At 37.7% G+C, this 23,758-nt stretch overlaps 1 protein-coding gene across 6 annotated transcripts in view; it reads right to left on the reverse strand.

The window, feature by feature from the left end:
* The window catches only part of FAAH2 (fatty acid amide hydrolase 2), a 395,527-nt gene that overhangs the window by 178,805 nt on the left and 192,964 nt on the right, over positions 1-23,758 (reverse strand). For all 6 annotated transcript variants that reach the window (XM_064364306.1, XM_064364308.1, XM_012440368.2 and 3 more), the window contains one exon: positions 8,093-8,228. In XM_064364306.1, coding sequence (XP_064220376.1) covers positions 8,093-8,228 — 136 coding nt within the window. The remainder of the gene's footprint in view (positions 1-8,092; positions 8,229-23,758) is intronic.

Here is a 23,758-nt window from a genome sequence, read left to right on the forward strand (position 1 = left end):
GCCTCAGTAATGGTGGACTGCCTCATTAATGGCAGACTGCCTCAGTAATGGTGTATTCCCTTCCCCCCACAGAGTTGGACCATCCTGGGTTCAGATGTGCTTTTGTGAAACTCTCAGTCCAGAGCGTTTCAGATTGCTGTTCTTTGTGGGCATGAGACCAGCCAAGCCAGATCACCTGGCTCCCTGTTTCAGCCCCTTTTTCTTCAGTTGAATGCACAAGTCTGTCTCCCAAGCATTCCAGTCACCAGTTGAAATGGTGCTGGGATTTGTGTAAGTTTTTGTGTGGCACCAGCTCCTCTGGCTGCAACAGCCTCACTGGAGACTCGTTGTTCGTTTCCTCCCAGGAATCTCCTGATCTGTGGGCAGCAAAACTTCATTTGGAAATGCAGTGATCACTCATCTCCTGCATTTTCGCTGGAAACTGCAATCCAGAACTGTTCCTATTCGGTCATCTAAAAATTATTTTTTAAAAGATTGAATCACAAAAGCTGAGGGCAGACTGTGTTTCAAAAATGATAGTGTACTACAAATATTGCCACCAGTTATAAGGAGGTAATAAATGGTAAGTATTGAGAAATCATTATTCTTAGCAAAAATGCAAAAAAAAAATTAATAGACCTTGGCAAAATCAAATTTGTGGTAAAAACCAGTATGTAGTGGATTCATCTATGAGATGGCAATATCAGATTTTAGAGTCAATAAGAACAAATAATTCACACAAAGAGTCTGGAACTGGAGTAAAATGGGACATAGAGTAGTGGCTTAAGGGGAATATGGGGCTAAAAAAGTTTTGTCTGTTTTTAAGATGAAAGACACTTCGGCATGTTCAATAATAATGAAAAGGGTGTGTGGGGTTGTCTGAGAGAGAGTGATTAAAGTCATATTAAAGTAAGGTAAGTACCGGAACAAAGATCTGAGGAAATATGAGAAAATAAGATCAAGAGCATAGCTGAAACTACTTATATATAAAAGCAAAATGGAAAGATATTTTCTCCACAATAAGAGAAGAGGGGGAGTGAGATCCAAGATGGCCGATTAGGAGCAGCTCAGGATTGCAACTCCCAGTGAAAGCACAGAGGGTGAGTGGACACCACATTTCCAGACGGATTTTTACTGCCCACAGACAACGAGATTCACAGGCAGAGGAGCCCCACGGGTCACCAGTGTGACTGTTTTGACTGGCATGGATGTTTTGCCAGCTCCCCGGTGCAGTGGTTCTCCATAAAAAATACACGGGTCAGGGAGCAGTTCTAGCTGGCGATTGGAGCTCTGGTAAGGCAGAGTCACCCATTCATCTGATTAAAAAGGAGACTGAAAAAGGGAGCCAGGCCAGGAGATTCCCAGGCAAAAAAGTAAGTGCCATGAATCTCAGCGCAGCTGTTTCAGCAGGTGCAGTGGGTTGCCGCATGGGAAATCACACAGATCCCGGTGCCTTTACAGCAGGCAACTGGAACACCTGGGAAACAAACAAACAAAAAGGGCTCTGAGTCAGGGAGCCAGGTGATCAGGCTCAGCTGGTGCCACACCCACAAAAAAAACAGCAATCTGAAAGGCTCTGGATTGAGAGTTTCACAACAAGCACAGCTGAATCTGGGATGGTCCAGCTCTGTGCGGGAGGGGAGTCCATCATTACTTAGGCAGTCCATCACTGCAGAGGTAGTTTGCCATTGCTGAGGCAGCTCACCATGGCCGAGGTAGCCCACCATTACAGAGAGAGTCTGCCATTATTGAGGTGGGCCGCCATTGACAAGTCAGTTCTAACCACAACCGTATAAACAAGACTGCAAGGAAGTTCACAAGGCAGATGAGTGGAGCCCACAGCAGCCCTGAAAAAAGGCAACAGCACAACAGAATATCATAAATAAAGCCCTAACTCCCCAGGACAGAGCACCTGGAAAAAAAGGGGGGGTGGGTTTATGTTCTGCTGCAGCAGACTTAAACGTACCTGCCCAGAAGCTCTGAATGAACAACGGAGCTCACAGCTCAGCACTTGAGTTCCTATAAAGGACAGACTGTCTCCTCAAGCAGCTGCCTGACCCCTGTACAACCAAAGAGTCACCTAACAAAGGAGAGCTCAGACTGACATCTGGCAGGTATCCTTCTGGGACAAAGATAGCAGAAGAAGAAACTGGCAGCAACCTTTACTGATCTGCAGCCCTGCAGGAGATCCCCAGGAAAGGAGGGCCTGGAGTGGACCTCAGAAGTCCTACAGCAGACTTGCCAGACTGTTAAAAGTAAAACTACGAAAAGGAAAGAAATAATTTCATCATCAACAAACTGGATGACTACTCAGAGACCCAATCTGAAAGTCAACAACTACAAAGATGACAAACGGACAAATCCACAAAGATGGGAAGAAACCAGTACAAAAAAGATGAAAACACCCAAAACAAGAATGCCTCTCCTCCTATAAGGGATCACAACTCCTCACCAGCAAAAGAACAAGGTTGGATGGAGAATGAATGTGATGAATTGACAGAATCAGGCTTCAGAAGGTGGTAACAAGAAAGTTCTGTGAGCTAAAAGAACGTGTTGTAATGCAATGCAAAGAAACCAAGAACATTGAAGAAAGATTTGATGAAATGCTAACGAGAATAAACAACTTAGAGAGGAATATAAGTGAATTTATAGAGCTGAAAAACACAACAAGAGAAATTCGCGAAGCATACACAAGTTTGAACAGTCAAATTGAACAAGCAGAAGAAAGGATATCAGCGGTCGAAGATCAACTCAATGAAATAAAAAGGAATGAACACAGTCCCAAGAAATATGGGACTATGGTAAAAGACCAAATCTACGTTTGACAGGGGTACCGGAATGTGAAGGAGAGAATGAATCCAAGCTGGAAAACACTCTTCAGGATATTACCCAGGAAAACTTCCCCAACCTAGAAAGGAAGGCCAATATAGAAGCCCAGGAAATACAGAGAACACCACAAAGATATTCCTCAAGAAGGACAACCACAAGGCACATAATCATCAGATTCACCAGGGTTGAAATGAAGGGGAAAATACTAAGGAGAGCCAGAGAGAAAGGTCGGGTTACCCACAAAGGGAAGCCCATCAGACTCATAGCAGATCTCTCAGCAGAAACCCTACAAGCCAGAAGAGACTGGGGGCAAATATTCAACATCCTTAAAGAAAAGAATGTTCAACCCAGAATTTCATATCCAGCCAAACTAAGCTTCATAAGTGAAGGAAAAATAAAATCCTTTGCAAACAAGCAAGTACTCAGAGATTTCATCACCACCAGGCCTGCTTTAGCAGAGCTCCTGAAAGAAGGACTAAACATAGAAAGGAACAACCAGTACCAGTCAATTCAAAAACATATGAAATGGTAAAGAGCATCGACACAATGAAGAAACTGAATCAGCTAATGGGCAAAGCAGCCAGCTAGCATCAAAATGACAGGAACAAATTCACACATAACAATATTAACCCTAAATGTAAATGGACTAAATGCCCCAATCAAAAAGACACAGACTGGCAAATTGGATAAAAAGCCAAAACCCATCACTATGCTGTATCCAGGAAACCCATCTCACATGCAAGGATACACAAAGGCTCAAAATAAAGGGATGGAGGAAGACTTACCAAGCTAATGGAGAGAAAAAAAAAGCAGGAGTTGCAATTCTCTTCTCTGGTAAAATAGACTATAAACCAACAAAGATCAAAGAGAGAAAGTAGGACATAACATAATGGTAAAAGGATCAATGCAACAAGAAGAGCTAATGATCCTAAATATATACGCACCCAAAACAGGAGCACCCAGATACATAAGGCAAGTTCTTAATGACTTACAAAGAGACTTAGACTCCCACACAATAATAGTGGGAGACTTTAACACCCCGTTGTCAATATTAGACAGATCAACGAGACAGAAAATTAACAAGGATATCCAGGACTTGAACTCAGACCTGGAACAAGCAAACCTAATAGACATTTACAGAACTCTCCACCCCAAATCCACAGAATATACATTCTTCTCAGCACCACATTACACCTACTCTAAAATTGACCACATAATTGGAAGTAAATCACTCCTCAGCAAACGTAAGAGAACAGAAATCATAACAGTCTCTCTGACCACAGTGCAATCAAGTGAGAACTCAGAATTGAGAAACTAACTCAGAACCACACAGTTTAATGGAAACTTAACAACTGACTCTTGAATGTTGACTGGATAAACAATGAAATGAAGGCAGAAATAAAGATGTTCTTCAAAACCAATGAGAAAGAAGACACAACATACCAGAATCTCTGGGACACATATAAAGCAGTCTCTAGAGAAACATATATAGCAATAAATGCCCACATGACAAGCAAGGAGAGACCTAAAATCGACACACTATCCTCCAAATTGAAAGAGCTGGAGGAGCAAGATAAAAAAAAAACTCAAAACCTAGCAGAAGACAAGAAATAACTAAGATCAGAGCAGAACTGAAGGAGATAGAGACACAAAAAACCCTTCAAAAAATCAATAAATCCAGGAGCTGGTTTTTCGAAAAGATCAACAAAATAGATAGAACACTAGCCAGATTAATAAAAAAGAAAAGAGAGAATAATCAAGTCGATGCAATAAAAAACGATAAAGGGGATATCACCACAGATTCCACAGAAATTCAAACCATCATCGGAGATTATTACAAACAACTGTATGCACATAAACTAGTAAACCCGGAAGAAATGGATAAATTCCTGGACACTTACATCCAATGAAGCATAAACCAGAAAGAAGAGGAAACCCTCAATAGACCAATAGCAAGGTCTGAAGTTGAGGTAGCAATTAAGGGCCTACAACCCCAAAAAAGCCCAGGTCCAGATGGGTTCACAGATAAATTCTGTCATACATACAAAGAGGAGCTGGTACCATTCCTTATGAAACTATTCCAAACAATCCAAAAAGAGGGAATCCTTTCCAAATCATTTTATGAGACCAATATCACTCTGATACCAAAACCCAGCAGAGACTCAGCAAGAAAAATAAACTTTAGGCCAATATCCATGATGAACATACATGTAAAAATCTTCAATAAAATACTGGCAAACCAATTGCAACAGCACATCGAAAAGCTTATCCACCATGATCAAGTAGGATTCACCCCAGGGATGCAAGACTGGTTCAACATACACAAGTCCATAAATGTAATTCACCACATAAACAGAACCAAAGACAAAAACCACATGATTACCTCAATTGATGCAGAAAAGGCCTATGACAAAATTCAACAGCCCTTTATGCCAAAAACCCTCAATAAACTAGGTATTGATGGAACGTGTCTCAAAATAATAAAAGCTATTTATGACAAACCAACAGCCAATATCATACTGAATGGGCAAAAACTGGAAGGATTCCCTTTGAAATCTGGCAATAGATAAGGATGCTCTCTCTCATCACTTCTTTTCAATATAGTACTGAAATTTCTACCCAGAGCAATCAGGCAAGAAAAAGAAATAAAGGGTATTCAAATAGGAAAGGAGGAAGTCAAATTGTCTCTATTTGCAGATGACATGATTGTATATCTAGAGGACCCCATCATCTCAGCCCAAAATCTACTGAAACTGATAAGCAACTTCAGCAAAATCTCAGGATGCAAAGTCAATGTGCAAAAATCACAAGCATTCCTATACACCAATAACAGACTTAAAGAGAGCCACATCAAGAATGAACTGCGATTCGGAATTGCTACAAAGAGAATAAACTATCTAGGAATACAACTAACAAAGAGCGTAAAGGACCTCTTCAAGGAGAACTACAAACCACTGCTAAATGAAATAAGAGAGGACACAAACAGATGGAGAAACAATTCATGTTCATGGTTAGGAAGAATCAATATCGTGAAAATGGCCATACTGCTCAAAGAAATCTACAGATTCTGTGATATCCCCATCAAAATACCAATGACCTGCTTCACAGAACTGGAAAAAACCACCTTAAACTTCATATGGAACCAAAAGAGAGCCCTCATAGCCAAGTCAATTCTAAGCAAAAAGAACAAAGCGGGAGGCATGACTCTACCGGACTTCAAACTATACTACAAGGCTACAGTAATCAAAACAGCATGGTACTGGTATCAAAACAGCATGGTACTGGTACCAAAACAGAGATATAGAACAATGGAACAGAACAAAGGCCTCTGAGGTAACACAACACATCTACAATCATCCAATCTTTGACAAACCTGACAAAAATAGGCAATAGGGAAACGATTCCCTGTTTAATAAATGGTCTTGGGAAAACTGGCTAGCAATGTGCAGAAAGCAGAAACTGGACCTCTTCCTGACACCTTACACTAAAATTAACTCCAGATGGATTAAAGACTTAAACATAAGACCTAACACCATAAAAACTCTAGAAGAAAATCTAGGCAAAACCATTCAGGACATAGGCGTAGGCAAAGACTTCATGACCAAAATACCAAAAGCATTGGCAACAAAAGCCAAAATAGATAAATAGGACCTAATCAAACTCCACAGCTTCTGCACGGCAAAAGAAACAGTCGTTAGAGTGAATCAGCCACCAACAGAATGGGAAAAAGTTTTTGCAGTCTACCCATCTGACAAAGGGCTGATATCCACAATCTACAAAGAACTAAGAGAGATTTACAAGAAAAAAACAAACAAACAAGCCCATTCAAAAGTGGGCAAAGGATACAAACAGACACTTTACAAAAGAAGACATACATGAGGCCAACAAACATATGAAAAAGTGCTCATCATCTCTGGTCATTAGAGAAATGCAAATCAAAACTACATTGAGATACCATCTCACGCCAGTTAGAATGGCGATCATTAAAAAGTCTGGAGACAACAGATGCTGGAGAGGATGTGGAGAAATAGGAACACTTTTACACTGTTCCTGGGAGTGTAAATTAGTTCAACCATTGTGGAAGACAGTGTGGCGGTTCCTCAAGGACCTAGAAATAGAAATTCCATTTGACCCAGCAATCCCATTACTGGGTATATATCCAAAGGATTATAAATCGTTCTACTATTAGGACACATGCACATGAATGTTCATTGCAGCACTGTTTACAATAGCAAAGACCTGGAACCAACCCAAATGCCCATCGATGATAGACTGGACAGGGAAATTGTGGCACATATACACCACGGAATATTATGCACCCATCAAAAACGATGAGTTTGTGTCCTTTGTAGGGACATGGATGAACCTGGAAACCATCATTCTCAGCAAACTGACACAAGAACACAAAATCAAACATCGCATGTTCTCACTCATAGGCGGGTCTTGAACAATGAGAACACATGGACACAGGGAGGGGAGCATCACACACTGGGGCCTGTCTGGGGGAAATAGGGGAGGGACAGTGGGGGGTGGTGAGTTGGGGAGAGATAGCATGGGGAGAAATGTCAGATATAGGTGATGGGGAGGAAGGCAGCAAATCACACTGCTATGTGTGTACCTATGCAACAATCTTGCATGTTCTTCACATGTACCCCAAAACGTAAAATGTAAAAAATAAAAAATAAAAAAGGAGAAGAAAATAAATGGCTGGAGACCAAGAAAAATTTAATGGTAAGGAACTGAAATAAGTTACATATAGATTGCATTTTCTTTTATGAAATAAAATGTGCGATTATTTACTTGAGTGTAAATGAGAGGAGGAGATCACAGATTCACTTAAAAAGAAAATAATTTAAAATCAGTGATATAGAAAATGTTATATATAAAAAAGAGGTGTCTATGGAAACAGATTTTCAAGCAGCATTGATGGTCCAGGTGAGATTGGAAACTATGCATGTGATGACAGATGGCAGAAGAATCAGAAAAGCTGAGCTTAAAGTGAGCTTAGTTTTTATACTCCAATTCACAAATGAACAACAAAAAGATTCCCCATTTCCATCCCAAAATAAAGTCTCTCTTTGTATTTTCCCAGTAAAATATTTTTACACAGCATCTTCCCGATTTGTGAAGCATGGTATCCACTTACGTAAGTATATAAAAGCTCTTTCATAAAAATCCACAGTAATATTTTGCTTCAGGACAGGAAATATACCTTTATGACACTAATAAAGTGAGAATGAATGTCAGAATAACAGTTGAAGGAAATAAAAATAAATAAACATACCTTTTGATCCCAGGTCCTGCCATGACTTTCAACATGGGGGTCAGGTCTTCAGCATAGCGGCACATTGGACCAGTGCACTGAAACAACTCCTGAACTCCCACAGCCAAGGGAAACTGCCCTTTGTTGGGAACCACACCTGGAAGGTTAGACACTCAGGTTGTTGCTCAAAATAAGAAATAATCCCTGGATGTTCTACTTCATTATGGTGTTTAATCTAGCTTAAATACTTTTTCTCCTGGTTAAAACTTTTCCAAGCCTTCTTATTTTTCATTGCAGTAGTTTCACAATTTTACTAGCTTTTTTAAAAGCAGTGAATTTTTTATCCCTAATAAAGTCCAACGAAGAATTCCAAAATAAAACACGCAAAACCACCAAAGCCACTTTAATGGAAACAGGTTCCCTACTCATTAGACTACTCTCTCTTTCTGGGGATGATTCTAAGGGCCTGCAGAGCCTATATGGATAAGGACTAGTTAGAATACAGATAGAAATCTATTGCCCTAGAGGATAAAGTCAAAATTCTATTAGCTTGTATACAAAGTTCTCTGCAACTTGATGCCTAAATGGAAGCCATGACAAAATGTTTGCAATTTTCCACAAATAACAGGCTATTTTGATGTTCATTTATGGTTTTGCGTATGTCATTTCCACTGTCTATAATACATTTTACGATTTAATATGCCAGATGGATAACAAAATTTCAAGACTTAATTGAAACTGTAAGGCCTTTCTTGACCACCAACAATCTCTCAGCCCAATACTTTCTTAAGCTATGAGCAACTTCAGCAAAGGCTCAGGACACCAACTCAATGTGTAAAAATCACAAGCATTCCTATACACCAATAATAGAGAGCCAAATCATGAGTGAATTCCCATTGACAATTGCTATAAAGAGAATAAAATACCCAGGGATAAAACTTACAAGAGATGTGAAGGATGTCTTTAAGGAGAACTACAAACAACTGCTCAATAAAGTAAGAGAGGACACAAACAAATGGAAAAGCATTCCATGCTCATGGATGGAAAGAATCAATACCATGAAAACGGCCATACTGTCCAAAGTAATTTATAGATTTAATGCTATCCCCATCAAGCTACCATTGACTTTCTTCACAGAATCAGAAAAAAGAAAAAAACTACTGTAAATTTCATACAGAACCAAAAAAGAGACCAAATAGCCAAGACAATCCTAAGCAAAAAGAACAAAGCTGGAGGCATCATGCTACCTGACTGCAAACCATACTACAAGGATACAGTAACCAAAACAGCATGGTATTTGTACCACAACAGATATACAGACCAATGGAAGAGAACAGAGGCCTCAAAAATAATGCCACACGTGTACAATCATCTGATCTTTGCGAAACACGCAATGCAGAAAAGATTCCCTATTTAATAAATGGTGTTGGGAGAACTGGCTAGCCATAGGAAGAAAACTGAAACTGAATCTCTTTTTTACACCTTATACAAAAAGTAACTCAAGATGAATTAAAGACCTGAATGTCAGACCTAAAAAATATACAAATTCTAGAAGAAAACCTATACAATACTATTAGGGACATAGGCATGGGCTCGAGTGAACAGGCAACCTACAGAATGGGAGAATTTTTTTGCAACCTACCCATCTGACAAAGGGATAATGTCCATAATCTACTAGGAACTTAAACAAATTTACAAGAAAATACCAACAACGCCATCAAAAAGTGGGTGAAGAATATGAACAGACACTTCTCCAGAAAAGACATTTATGCAGCCAACAAACATGAACAAAACCTCATGATCACTGGTCATTAGAGAAACTCAAATCGAAATCACAATGAGATATCATCTCACATCAGTTAGAGTAGCAATCATTAAAAAGTCAGGAAACAACAGATGCTGGAGAGGATGTGGAGAAATAGGACTTCTTTTTCACTGTTGGTGGGAGTGTAAATTAGTTCAATCATTGTTGAAGATAGTGTGGCTATTCCTCAAAGATCTAGAACTAGAAATACGATTTGACCCAGCCATCCCATTACTGGATATATACCCAAAGGATTATAAATCATTCTATTATAAAGACACATGTACGTTTATTGCAGCACAATAGCAAAGACTTGGACCCAACCCAAATACCCATGAATGATAGACTGGATTAACCAAGAAAAATAGAGAAAGATCCAAAGAAGCGCAATAGGAAATGAAACAGAAGACATTACAAGAAACACCAGAGAAATAAAAAATATCACATAAGGCTAGTATGAACACCTTTATGAGCATGAACTAGAAAACACAGAGAAGATGAAAAAAATCCTGGAAAGATACAACCCTCCCAGCTTAAATGAGGATTAATTTGAAACACCAAACAGACCAATAACAAGGAGAGAGATTGAAATGACAGTAAAAAAATAACCAAAAAGCAGGGTAGTACCAGATGGATTCACAACTGAATTCTGCCAGACATCAAATAATTGGTACCAATTATATTAATGCTATTCCACAAGATAAAGATGGAATCCTCTCTACATTATTCTATGAAGCCACTATCGCCTAATACCAAAAGCAGAAAAGAACATAACAACAATAACAAAAAAAAACCTACAAACCAATATCCCTGATGAACATGGATGCAAAAATCCACAATTAAATACTAGATAAGTGGGTCAACAGGATATCAAAAACATAATCCACCATGATCAAGTGAGTTTCATACCAGGGATGCAGAGATCATTTAACAGACACAAGTCATTAAATGTAATACACCACATAAACAGAATTAAAAACAAAGTCACATGATAATGGATACAGAAAGGCATCAGACAAAATCCAGCATCCTTTCATGATTAAAACTCTCAGCAAAATCGACATACAAGGGACATACTTCAGTGTAATAGAAGCCATCTATGGGAAATCCACAACCAATATAATTCTGAACTGGAAAAAGTAGAAAGCATTTCCTCTGAAAAGTGGAGCAAGACAGGGATGTCCACTCTCACCACTTTACTTCAACATAGTACTGGAAGTCCTAGCCAGAGCAATCAGACAAAAGGAGGGATAAAAGGGCATCCAAACTGGTAAAGAGAAAGTCAAATATTACTGTTTGCTGATGATATGATTGTATACCTAGAAAACTCTAAAGACCCCTGCAAAAATCTTCTAGAACTGATAAATGAATTTAGCAAAGTTTCAGGATACATAATTAATGTACAAATCAGTAGCTCTGCTTTATACCAACAGCGACCAAGCTCAGAGTCAAATTAAGAACTCAATCCATTTTATAACAGCTGCAAAATAAATAAAATACTTAAGAATATACCTAACCAGAGAGGTAAAAGACCTGTATAAGAAAAACTACAAAATATTGCTGAAAGAAATAATAGATGACACAAACAAATGGAAACACATCTCATTCTCATGGATGGGTAGAATCAATATTGTGAAAATGACAATACTGCCAAAGGCAGTCTACAAATACAATACAGTCCCCATTAAAATACCACCATCATTCTTCACAAAACTAGAAGAAACATCCTAAAATTCTTAAGAAACCAAAAAACAGTCCACATAGCCAAAACAAAGCTAAGCAAAAAGAACAAACCTAGAGGCAACGCATATCTAATTTTAAACTATAGTATAAGGCCATAGTAACCAAAAAACATGATACTGCTTTAAAAATGTGCACATATACCATTGGAACATAATAAAGAACCCATAAAAAACCCAAATATTTACAGCCGACTGGTCTTTGACAAAGAAAAAACATAAAGTGGGAAAAGGAAACCCTATTCAACAAATGGTGCTGGGATAATTGGCTAGTCACATGTAGGATAATGAAACGATCCTCATCGCTCACTTTATACAAAAATCGACTCAAGATAGATTAGAGACTTAAGTGTAAGACCTGAGACTATAAAAATTCTAGAAAATAATATTGGAAAAACCCTTTTAGACATTGGCTTAGGCAATGACTTCACAACTAAGAACCCAAAAGCAAATGCAATAAAAACAAAGATAAATAGGTGAGACTTAATGAAACTAAAGAGCTTTTGCATGGCAAAAAAAAAGTAGTCTGTAAACAGACAACCCACAGAGTGGGAGAAAATCTCCACAATCTATAGATCATCAAAAGACAAATATCCAAAATTCAGAAAGAACTCTAACAAATTGGCATGAAGAAAACAATCCCATCAACAAATGAGGTAAGGACATGAATAGACAATTCTCAAAAGCAGATATACAAATGACCAATAAGCATATAAAAAATGCTCAACATTACTAATAATCAGGGAAATGCAAATCAAAACTACAATGCAATACCACTTATTCCCTCAAGAATGACCATAATTTTAAAAAATCAAAAAAAATAGATTTTAATGTGGATCTAGTGAAAAAGGTACACTTCTCCACTGCTGGTAACTATGTAAACTAGTATAACCACTGTGGAAAACAGTGTGGAGATTCCTTAAAGACCTAAAAGTAGATTTACCATTTGATCCAACAATCCCACTCCTAAGTATCTACCTAGACGAAAATAAGTCATTATAAGAAAGAGATACTTGCACACACATGTTTGTAGCAGCACAATTTGTAATTCCAAAAATATGGAACCAGCCCAAATGCCCACAAATCAATCAGTGGATTAAAAAAACGTGATATACCATGATATACCATGGAATACTATTCAGAAATAAAATATTGACATTTGCAGCAACCCTGATAGAATTGGAGACCATTATTGTAAGTGAAGTAACTCGAGAATGAAAAACTAAGCATCGTATATTCTCACTCAAAAGTGGAAGCTAAGCTATGAGGATGCAAAAGCATAAAAATAATATAATGAACTTTTGGGACTCAAGGGAAAGAATGAGAGAAAAGAGACAAATAAAAGTCTATATATTGGGTACAGTGTATACTGCTAGGGTGATGGGTGCACCAAAATCTCAGAAATCACCACTAAAATACTTATTCATGTAACCAAACACCACCTGTTCCCCACAAAAACTATTGCATTAAAAAATTTTTTTTAATTAAAAGTGGTTAATACAGTAAGTTTTATAGTGAGTATATTTTACTACAATAAAACTAATTAATTAGTTAAAATTCTATTACTACTTTTGTTTGGGAAGAGAAGTAATCATTAAATAAGAAATGTCACCACTAATGAAAGAATTTTTCAAATGATCTGGAATACAAAAATAAAGATATTCAATTTTGGAACTTAGAAAAATAAAACAAGCAATAAATACATAACACCATCAAAGAGTGAACAAGACACATGAATAGACACTTCTCAGAAGAAGACATAGAAGTATCCAATTAACATACAAAAACAATGCTCATCATCAGTGTAATTATTGGAGAAACAAAAATCAAACTATTATGAGATACCATTTCACACCAGTCAGAATGGCTATTATTAAAAGTTAAAAAATAACAGATGCTGGTGAGACTGCAGAGAAAAGAGAATGCTTACATGTATTTGGTGGGAACATAAATTAATTCAGTTCTTTGGAAGGCAATTTGGAGATTTCTTAAAGAACTAAAAAATAGAACACTATTCCACCTATTAATCCTATTACTGAATATATACCCAATGGAACATTAATTATTCTACCAAGAAGGTACGTGGATCCATGTGTTCATCACAGAACTATTCACAATAAGAAAGACATAGATTCAAGCTAGGTATCCAACAACTGTGGATTGTATAAAGAAAATGTGGTACATATGCATAATGGAATATTATGCAGCCAAAAAAGAACAAAATCATGACCTTTGAAACAACATTAATGCAGTATGAGGTCATTATTCTAAGTGGATTAATGCAGAAATTTTTTTTTTAAATACCTCATCTTCTTACCTGTAAGTGTAAGTTAAATGTTGGGTAAACATTGACATAATGACAAGAAAAACAGACACTGGGGGCTACAAGATGAGAATAAAAGGGAAAATGTCAATGGTTGAAAACCTACTTATCAGATACAATGCTCACTACCTGAGTAGTAGGTTCAGTCATACCCCAAACCTCAGCATCATGTAATACACCTTTAAAAAAATTCTGCACATGTACCCCGATTCTAAAATAAAAGTTGAAAGTAACCTAAAAGAAAATAAAAACAGAACTGTGATCCAACCCAATCATCTCAATACTGAGTATATATTGAAAGCAAAATACTGTTTTACCTAAGAGACACATTCACATGTATGTCCACTGCAGCACTATCCGTAATGGGAAAGACATGGAATCAACCTAGGTACCCATCAATGGTAGATTGGATAAAGAAAATGTGGTATTTATACATCACAGAGTACTATGAAGCCATAAAGAATAACTATTTGCAGCAACATGGGTGGAGCTGGAGGCCAATATACTAAGCAAACTAACACAGAAACAGAAAACCAAATACTGCATGTTCTCACTTGTAAGTGGGAGTTAAACACGTCGTACACGTGGACATAAAGTTTAGACATGAGAGACTATAAGCTTCTGAAGGGTTTGAAGGGGGCAAGGGTCAAAAATGTACCTATTGAGAGCTATATTCACTATCTGGGTGACAGGTTCAATCACATACCAAACCTCAGCATCATGCAGTAGACCTTTGTAACAAATATGCATATGTACTCCCTCAATCTAAAATAAAAGTTGAAAATAAAATAAAACACAAAACCAGCAAATTTTTGATACTTATTGTAGATAAACATATGATGTATCCTTGAGTAATTTCCATATGCTGTTGACTAAAATGTGTATTCTGCAGCTGTTGGGTGGAATGTTCTGTAAATGTCTATTAGTTACATTTTGTCTAGAGCAGTGATCCCAGACTTTCTGGCACCAGGGAGCGGTTTCATGGGAGACATTTTTTACATGCACTGTGGAGCCAGATGGTTTTGAGATAAAACTGATCCACCTCAGATCATCAGGCATTAGCTAGAGTCCCATAAGAAGCACACAACCTAGATCCCTTGCATACTCAGTTCATAAAAGTGTTCACGCTCCTATGAGAATCTAATGCTGCTGCTGATCTGATAGGAGGCAGAACATATGTGGTAATGCTTTCTCACCCACTACTCACTTTCTGCTGTGAAGCCCAGTTTCTAAAAGGCCATGGACCAGTACTGGTTCATGCCCTGGGGTTTGGGGACCTCTGGTCTAGAATACAGTTTATATATGATTTTTCATTAATTTTGTGCCTAGATAATTATTCCATTGCTGAAAGTGAGTGAAGTCCCCAACTATCATTATATTGCAGATTACCTCTTCATTTACATCTAATATTTGCTTTATATATTTTTGTGCTCCAGTGTTGGGTACATGTATATTAACAATTGTTATATCCTTTTGCTGAATCAAATTCTTTGGCATTATATAAAGATCTTCTTAGTCTCTTTTTACAGTTGTTGGTCGAAAGTGTATTTTACCTAAATATAGATACTTCTCACTTTTGGTTCTATTTGCATAGAATATCATTTTTGATCCCTTGATTTTCAGTCTATATGAGCTCTCACAAGAGATAGGAGTCTCTCATAGGCAGCATACAGGTGGGTTATGATTTTTTTAAATCTATCTATTCATCCACTTTATATTTTTAAATTGTAGAATTCAACTGATTTACATTTAAGGTTATTATTGGTTGCTAAGGACTAGCTTCGGCCACTTTGTTAACTTTTTTTGTATTCTTTGTCCCTTTCTTCACCTCTCATTGTTTACATTTGTCATTTGGAGATTTTTCATAGTAGTAAACTTTATATTCCTTCCCCTTTCTTACATGTTTATGTGCTGTAATTTGCTTTTAGTGGCTACCATGGGGCTTACATGAAAACTTACAGTTATAATATGCTATTGTAAGTTGATAATAAGTTTGGTTACATACAAACATTGTAGATTTCTTAAAATTCATAACTTTGTATCTTCATTTGCATGTATTAATATTTTGTATCCATTTACAACCTATTGTACCTATAGGTATTATCTACCATTATGATTTTAACCTTTATGAGATTTGAAAAATTATATTACTTTATGATAATGAAATATTCTAAATTTAGTAATAAATTTACCTTTATTAGTGAGATCACAGTTTCATACAGTTTCATGTTAGTAATTATCATTTTACTTTCAGCTGAATCACTCCTTTAAGCATTTAATGTAAAGATAATTGAGTGATGATGAGTTTCCTCAACTTTTGTTTTTCTGCTAAAGACTTTATTTCTCCTTCATTTTGGAAGAATAGCTTTGTTGAGTATGGAATTTTTAACTCGATTTATTCCCCAGTACTTTGAATATACCATCCGATTCTCCCTAGGCCTGCAAGATTTCTGCTGACTATGTGAAAAGACCTAATCTACGTTTGATAGGTGTACCTGAATGTGATGAAGAGAATGCATCCAAGCTGGAAAATACTCTTCAGGATATTATCCAGGAAAACTTCCCCAACCTAGCAAGGCAGGCCAATATTCAAGTCCAGGAAATACAGAGAACACCACAAAGATATTCCTCTAGAAGAGCAACCCCAAGGCACATAATCATCAGATTCACCAGGGTTGAAATGAAGGAGAAAATACTAAGGGCAGCCAGAGAGAAAGGTCGGGTTACCCACAAAGGGAAACCCATCAGACTCACAGCAGATCTCTCAGCAGAAACCCTACAGGCCAGAAGAGAGTGGGGGCCGATATTCAACATCCTTAAAGAAAAGAACTTTCAACCCAGAATTTCATATCCAGCCAAACTAAGCTTCATAAGTGAAGGAAAAATAAAATCCTTTGTGAACAAGCAAGTACTCAGAGATTTCATCACCACCAGACAGGCTTTACAAGAGCTCCTGAAGGAGGCACTACACATAGAAAAGAACAGCCAGTACCAGCCACTCCAAAAACAAACCAAATGGTAAAGAGTATCAACACAATGAAGAACCTGCATCAACCAACTGGCAAAACAGCCGGCTAGCATCAAAATAACAGCATCAAATTCACACATAACAATATTAACCCTAAATGTAAATGGACTAAATGCCCCAATCAAAAGACACAGACTGGCAAATTGGATAAAAAGCCAAAACCCATCAGTGTGCTGTATCCAGGAAACCCACCTCACATGCAAGGATACACAAAGGCTCAAAATAAAGGGATGGAGGAAGATTTACCAAGCAAATGGAGAGCAAAAAAAAAGCAGGAGTTGCAATCCTCATCTCTGATAAAATAGATGTTAAAGCATCAAAGATCAAAAGAGACAAAGAAGGACATTACATAATGGTAAAAGTATCAATGCCACAAGAAGAGCTAACAATCCTAAACATATATGCACCTAATGCAGGAGCACCCAGATATATAAGGCAAGTTCTTACCGACTTACAAAGAGACTTAGATTCCCACAAAATAATAGTGGGAGACTTCAACACACCATTGTCAATATCAGAAAGATCAGCAAGACAGAAAATTAACAAGGATATCCAGGACTGGAACTCACACCTGGAACAAGCAAACCTAATACACATTTACAGAACTCTCCACCCCAAATCCACAGAACATACATTCTGCTCAGCACCATATCACACCTCCTCTAAAATTGACCACATAATTGGAAGTAAATCACTCCTCAGCAAATGCAAAAGAACGGAAACCATAATAAACAGTCTCTCAGACCACAGAAAAATCAAGTTAGAACTCAGAATTCAGAAACCAACCCAGAACTGCACAGCTTCAGGGAAAATGAACAACTTTCTCCTGAATGTTGACTGGATAAACAATGAAATGAAGACAGAAATAAAGATATTCTTGGAAACCAACGAGAATGAAGACACCACATACCAGAATCTCTGGGACACATTTAAGGCAGTCTCCAAAGGAAAATATGTAGCAATAAGTGCCCACATGATAAGAAAGAAGAGATATAAAATTGACACACTATCCTCCAAATTGAAAGAGCTAGAGGAGTAAGATCAAAAAAACTCAAAACCTAGCAGAAGACAAGAAATAACTAAGATCAAAGCAGAACTGAAGGAGATAGAGACACGAAAAACCCTACAAAAAATCAATAAATCCAGGAGCTGGTTTTTTGAAAAGATCAACAAAATAGACCACTAGCCAGATTAATAAAAAAGAAAAGAGAGAATAACCAAATAGATGCAATAAAAAATGACAAAGGGGATATCACCACAGATTCCACAGAAATTCAATCCATCATCAGAGATTACAAACAACTCTATGCACATAAACTAGAAAACCTGGAGGAAATGGATAAATTCCTGGACAGTTGCCTCCTCCCAAGCCTAAACCAGGAAGAAGTCGAAACCCTGAATAGACCAATAACAAGGGCTGAAGTCTAGGCAGCAATTAAGAGCATACCACCCAAAAAAAGCCCAGGTCCAGATGGGTTCACAGCCGAATTCTACCAGACATACAAAGAGGAACTGGTACCATTCCTACTGAAACTATTCCAAATAATCCAAAAAGAGAGAATCCTTCCCAAATCATTTTATGAGACCAACATCATCCTGATACCAAAACCCGGCAGAGATGCAACAAGAAAAGAAAACTACAGGCCAATATCCATGATGACCATAGATGCAAAAATCTTCAATAAAATACAGGCAAGCCGATTGCAACAGCACATCAAAAAGCTTATCCACCATGATCAAGTAGGATTCATCCCGGGGATGCAAGGCTGGTTCAACATACGCAAGTCTATAAATGTAATTCACCACATAAACAGAACCAAAGACAAATACCACATGATTATCTCAATTGATGCAGAGAAGGCCTTCGACAAAATACAAAAGCCCTTTATGCTAAAAACTCTCAATAAACTAGGTATCGACGGAACGCATCTCAAAATAATAAAAGCTATTTATGACAAATCAACAGCCAATATCACACTGAACGGGCAAAAACTGGAAGCATTCCCTTTGAAATCTGGCACTAGACAAGGATGCCCTCTCTCACCACTCCTATTCAATATAGTACTGGAAGTTCTAGCCAGAGCAATCAGGCAAGAAAAAGAAATAAAGGGTATTCAATTAGGAAAGGAGGAAGTCAAATTGTCTCTATTTGCAGACGACATGATTGTATATCTAGAAGATCCCATCTTCTCAGCCCAAAATCTCCTGAAACTGATAAGCAATGTCAGCAATGTCTCAGGATACAAAATCAATGTGCAAAAATCACAAGCATTCCTATACACCAATAACAGACAAACAGAGAGCCTAACCATGAGCGACCTCCCATTCACAATTGCTTCAAAGAGAATAAAATACCTAGGAATACAACTAACAAAGGATGCAAAGGACCTCTTCAAGGAGAACTACAAACCACTGCTCAATGAAATAAGAGAGGACACAAAGAGATGGAGAAACATTCCATGTTCATGGTTAGGAAGAATTAATATCGTGAAAATGGCCACACTGCCCAAAGTAATTTACAGATTCAATGCCATTCCCATCAAGCTACCAATGACCATCTTCACAGAACTGGAAAAAACCACCTTAAACTTCATATGGAATCAAAAGAGAGCCCGCATATCCAAGTCAATTCTAAGAAAAAAGAACAAAGCAGGAGGCATCACACTACCGGACATCAAACTATACTACAAGGCTACAGTAATCAAAACAGCATGGTACTGGTACCAAAACAGAGATATAGACCAATGGAACAGAACAGAGGCGTCGGAGGCAACACAACATAACTACAACCATCCGATCTTTGACAAACCTGATAAAAACAAGCAATGGGGAAAGGATTCCCTGTTCAATAAATGGTGTTGGGAAAACTGGCTAGTCATATGCAGAAAGCAGAAACTCGACCCCTTCCTGACAACTTACACTGAAATTGACTCCAGATGGATTAAAGACTTAAACATAAGACCTAACACCATAAAAACCCCAGAAGAATATCTAGGCAAAACCATTCAGGACACAGGCGTAGGGAAGGACTTTATGACCAAAACACCAAAAGCATTGACAACAAAAGCCAAAATAGACAAATGAGACCAGCTTCTGCACAGCGAAAGAAACAGTCAATAGAGTGAATCGGCAACCAACAGAATGGGAAAAAATTTTTGCAGCCTACCCATCTGACAAAGGGCTGATATCCAGAATTTACAACGAACTAAAACAGATTTACAAGAAAATACAAACAAGCCGATTCAAAAATGGGTGAAGGATATGAACAGGTACTTTACAAAAGAAGACATAAATGAGGCCAACAAGCATATGAAAAAATGCTCATCATCACTGGTCATTAGGGAAATGCAAATCAAAACAACATTGAGATTCCATCTCACGCCAGTTAGAATGGCGATCATTAAAAAATCTGGAGACAACAGATGCTGGAGAGGATGTGGAGAAATAGGAACACTTTTACACTGTTGGTGGGAGTGTAAATTAGTTCAACCATTGTGGAAGACAGTGTGGCGATTCCTCAAGGACCTAGAAATAGAAATTCCATTTGACCCAGCAATCCCATTACTGGGTATATATCCAAAGGATTATAAATCGTTCTACTATAAGGACACACGCACACGAATGTTCATTGCAGCACAGTTTACAATAGCAAAGACCTGGAACCAACCCAAATGCCCATCGATGATAGACTGCACAGGAAAAATGTGGCACATATACACCATGGAATATTATGCAGTCTTCAAAAACGATGAGTTCGTGTGATTTGTAGGGACATGGATGAACCTGGAAACCATCATTCTCAGCAAACTGACACAAGAACACAAAATCAAACATCGCATGTTCTCACTTATAGACGAGTATTGAACAATGGGAACACATGGACACAGGGAGGGGAGCACTATACACTGGGGTCTGTTGCGGGGGAGCCGGGGGGACAGCAGGGTGGGGGAGTTGGGGAGAGATAGCATGGGGAGAAATGCCAGATATAGGTGAAGGGGAGGAAGGCAGCAAATCACACTGCCAAGTATGCACCTATGCAACAACCTTGCATGTTTTTCACATGTACCCCAAAACCTAAAATGCAATAAACAAAAAAAGACCCATTGGTGTACTGTATTCAGGAGATTCATCTCATGTGCAAAGACACATGTAGACTCAGTATAAAGAGATGCACGAATATTTACCAAGCAAAGGGAAAGCAAAAACCAGGGATTGCAATCCTAGCCTATGATACAACAGACCTTAAGCCAACAAAACACAAAAGAGACAAAGAAGGTCATTACCTAATGGTAAAGAGATCGATGCAACAATAAGAACTAACTATCCTAAATATATATGCCCCCAATACAGGAGCACCTAGATTCATAAAGCAAGTTAATAGAGACCTACAAAGAGACTTATACTCCCAGACAATAATAGTGGGAGATTTTAACACCTCACTGTCAATATTAGACAGATCAAAGAGACAGAAAATTAACAAGGATATCCAGAACTTGAACTGAGCTCTGGACCAAGCAGACCTAATAGACATCTACAGAACTCTCCAACCCAAATCAAAAGGATATACATTCTTAGAGGATGGGTGCAGTGGCACATACTTGTAATCCCAGCACTTTGGGAGGCCAAGGTGGGCGAATCATGAGGCCAGGAGTTCAAGACCAGGCTGGCTAACACAGTGAAACCCCCATCTCAACTAAAATTACAAAAATTAGCTGGACGCGGTGGTGGGCACCTGCAATCCCAGCTACCTGGGAGGCTGAGGCAGGAGAATCACTTGAACCTGGGAGGTGGAGAGTGCAGTGATCTGAGATTGCACCACTGCACTCTAACCTGGGTCACAGAGCCAGATTCCATCTCAAACAAAAAAAACGCATGTGTGTATTTACATTCTTCTCAGTACCACATTGCACTTATTGTAAAATTGACCACATAATTGGAAGTAAAACACTCCTCAGCAAATGCAAAAGAATGGAAATTATAACAACAGTCTTTCAGACCATAGTGAAATCAAATTAGAACTAAGGATTAAGAAACTCACTTAAAACTGCACAAGTACATGGAAACTGAACAACCTGCTCCTGAATGACTACTGGATAAAGAAATGAAGGCAGAAATAAAGATGTTCTTTGAAACAATGAGAACAAAGACACAATATACCAAAATATCTAGGACACATTTTGTTTCTGCTAGTCTTCTATTATATATATATATATATATATATATATATATATATATATATGTATTTAATGTGTAGAGGGAAATTTATAGCCCACAAGAGAAAACAGGAAAGATCTAAAATCAACACACTAACATCACAATTAAAAGAACTAGAGGAGCAAGAATGGACAAATTCAGGAGCTAGCAGAAGACAAAAAATAACTAAGATCAGAGCAAAAAGGAGACAGAAGAACAACAACAAAAAAAAAAACCTTAAAAAAAATCAGTAAATCCAGGAGCCGGGTTTATGAAAAAATCAACAAAATAGGTAGACAGCTAGCCAGACTAACAAAGAAAAAAATGGGAGAAGAATAAAACAGATGCAATAAAAAATGATAAAGGGTATATCCCCATTGATCCCACAGAAATACAAACTACCACGAGAGAATATGATATGATAAACACTTCTATGCAAATAAATCAGAAAATATAGAAGAAATGGATAAATTCCTGGACACCTACACTCTCCCAAAAAGAAACCAGAAGGAAGTAGAATCCGTGAATAGACCAATAACGAGAACTGTACCTAGGGCAGCAATTAATAGCCTACCGACCAAAAAAAGACCAGGAACAGACGGGTTCACAGACGAATTCTACCAGAGGTACAAAGAGAAGCTGGTACCATTCCTTCTAAAACTATGCCAAACAATACAAAAAGACAGAATCCTCGCTAACTCATTTTATGAGGCCAATATCATCCTGATAGCAAACTTGACAGGCACACAACAACAAAAAAGAAATTTGAGGCTAATATCACTGATGAACACCGATGTGAAAATCTTCAATAAAATACTGGAAAACTTAATCGAACAGCACATCAAAAAGCTTACCCATAATGATCAAGTTGGCTTCATCTCTGGAATGCAAGGCTGGTTCTACATATGCAAACCAACAAACATAATCCATCAAATAAACAAAAGCAAAGGGAAAAAAACATGATTTATCTCAATAGATGCAGAGAAAGCCTTTGACAAAATTCAACAGCCTTTCATGCTAAAGTCTCTCAATAAACTAGGTACTGATGGAACATGTATCAAAATAATAAGAGCTATTTATGACAAACCCACATCCAATATCATACTGGATAGGCAAAAACTGGAGGCATTCCCTTTGAAAACTGGAAAAAGACAAGGATGCCTTCTCTCATCACTCCTATTCAACATAGTATTGGAAGTTCCGTCCATGGCAATCAGGCAAGAAAAAGAAATAAAGCGTATTCAATTAGGAAAATAGGAAGTCAAATTGTCCCTATTTGCAAATGACATGATTGAATATTTAGAAGACCCCATTGTCTCAGCACAAAATCTCCGTGAGCTAATAAGTAATTTCAGCAGATTCTCAGGATACAAAATCAATGTGAAAAAATCACAAACATTACTATACATGAACAATAGACAAGCAGAGAGCCAAATCATGAGTGAACTCCCATTCACAACTGCTACAAGGAGAATAAAATACTAGGAATACAACTAACAAGGGATGTGAAAGACCTCTTCAAGGAGAACTACAAACCACTGTTCAAGGAAATAAAAGGAAAAAAACAAATGAAAAAACATTTCATGCTTATGGTTAGGGA

Source organism: Aotus nancymaae, unplaced genomic scaffold (assembly GCF_030222135.1).
Source record: "Aotus nancymaae isolate 86718 unplaced genomic scaffold, 86718_ANA_hifiasm-v0.15.2.pri h1tg000058l, whole genome shotgun sequence".
Taxonomy (NCBI): Eukaryota; Metazoa; Chordata; class Mammalia; order Primates; family Aotidae; genus Aotus; species Aotus nancymaae.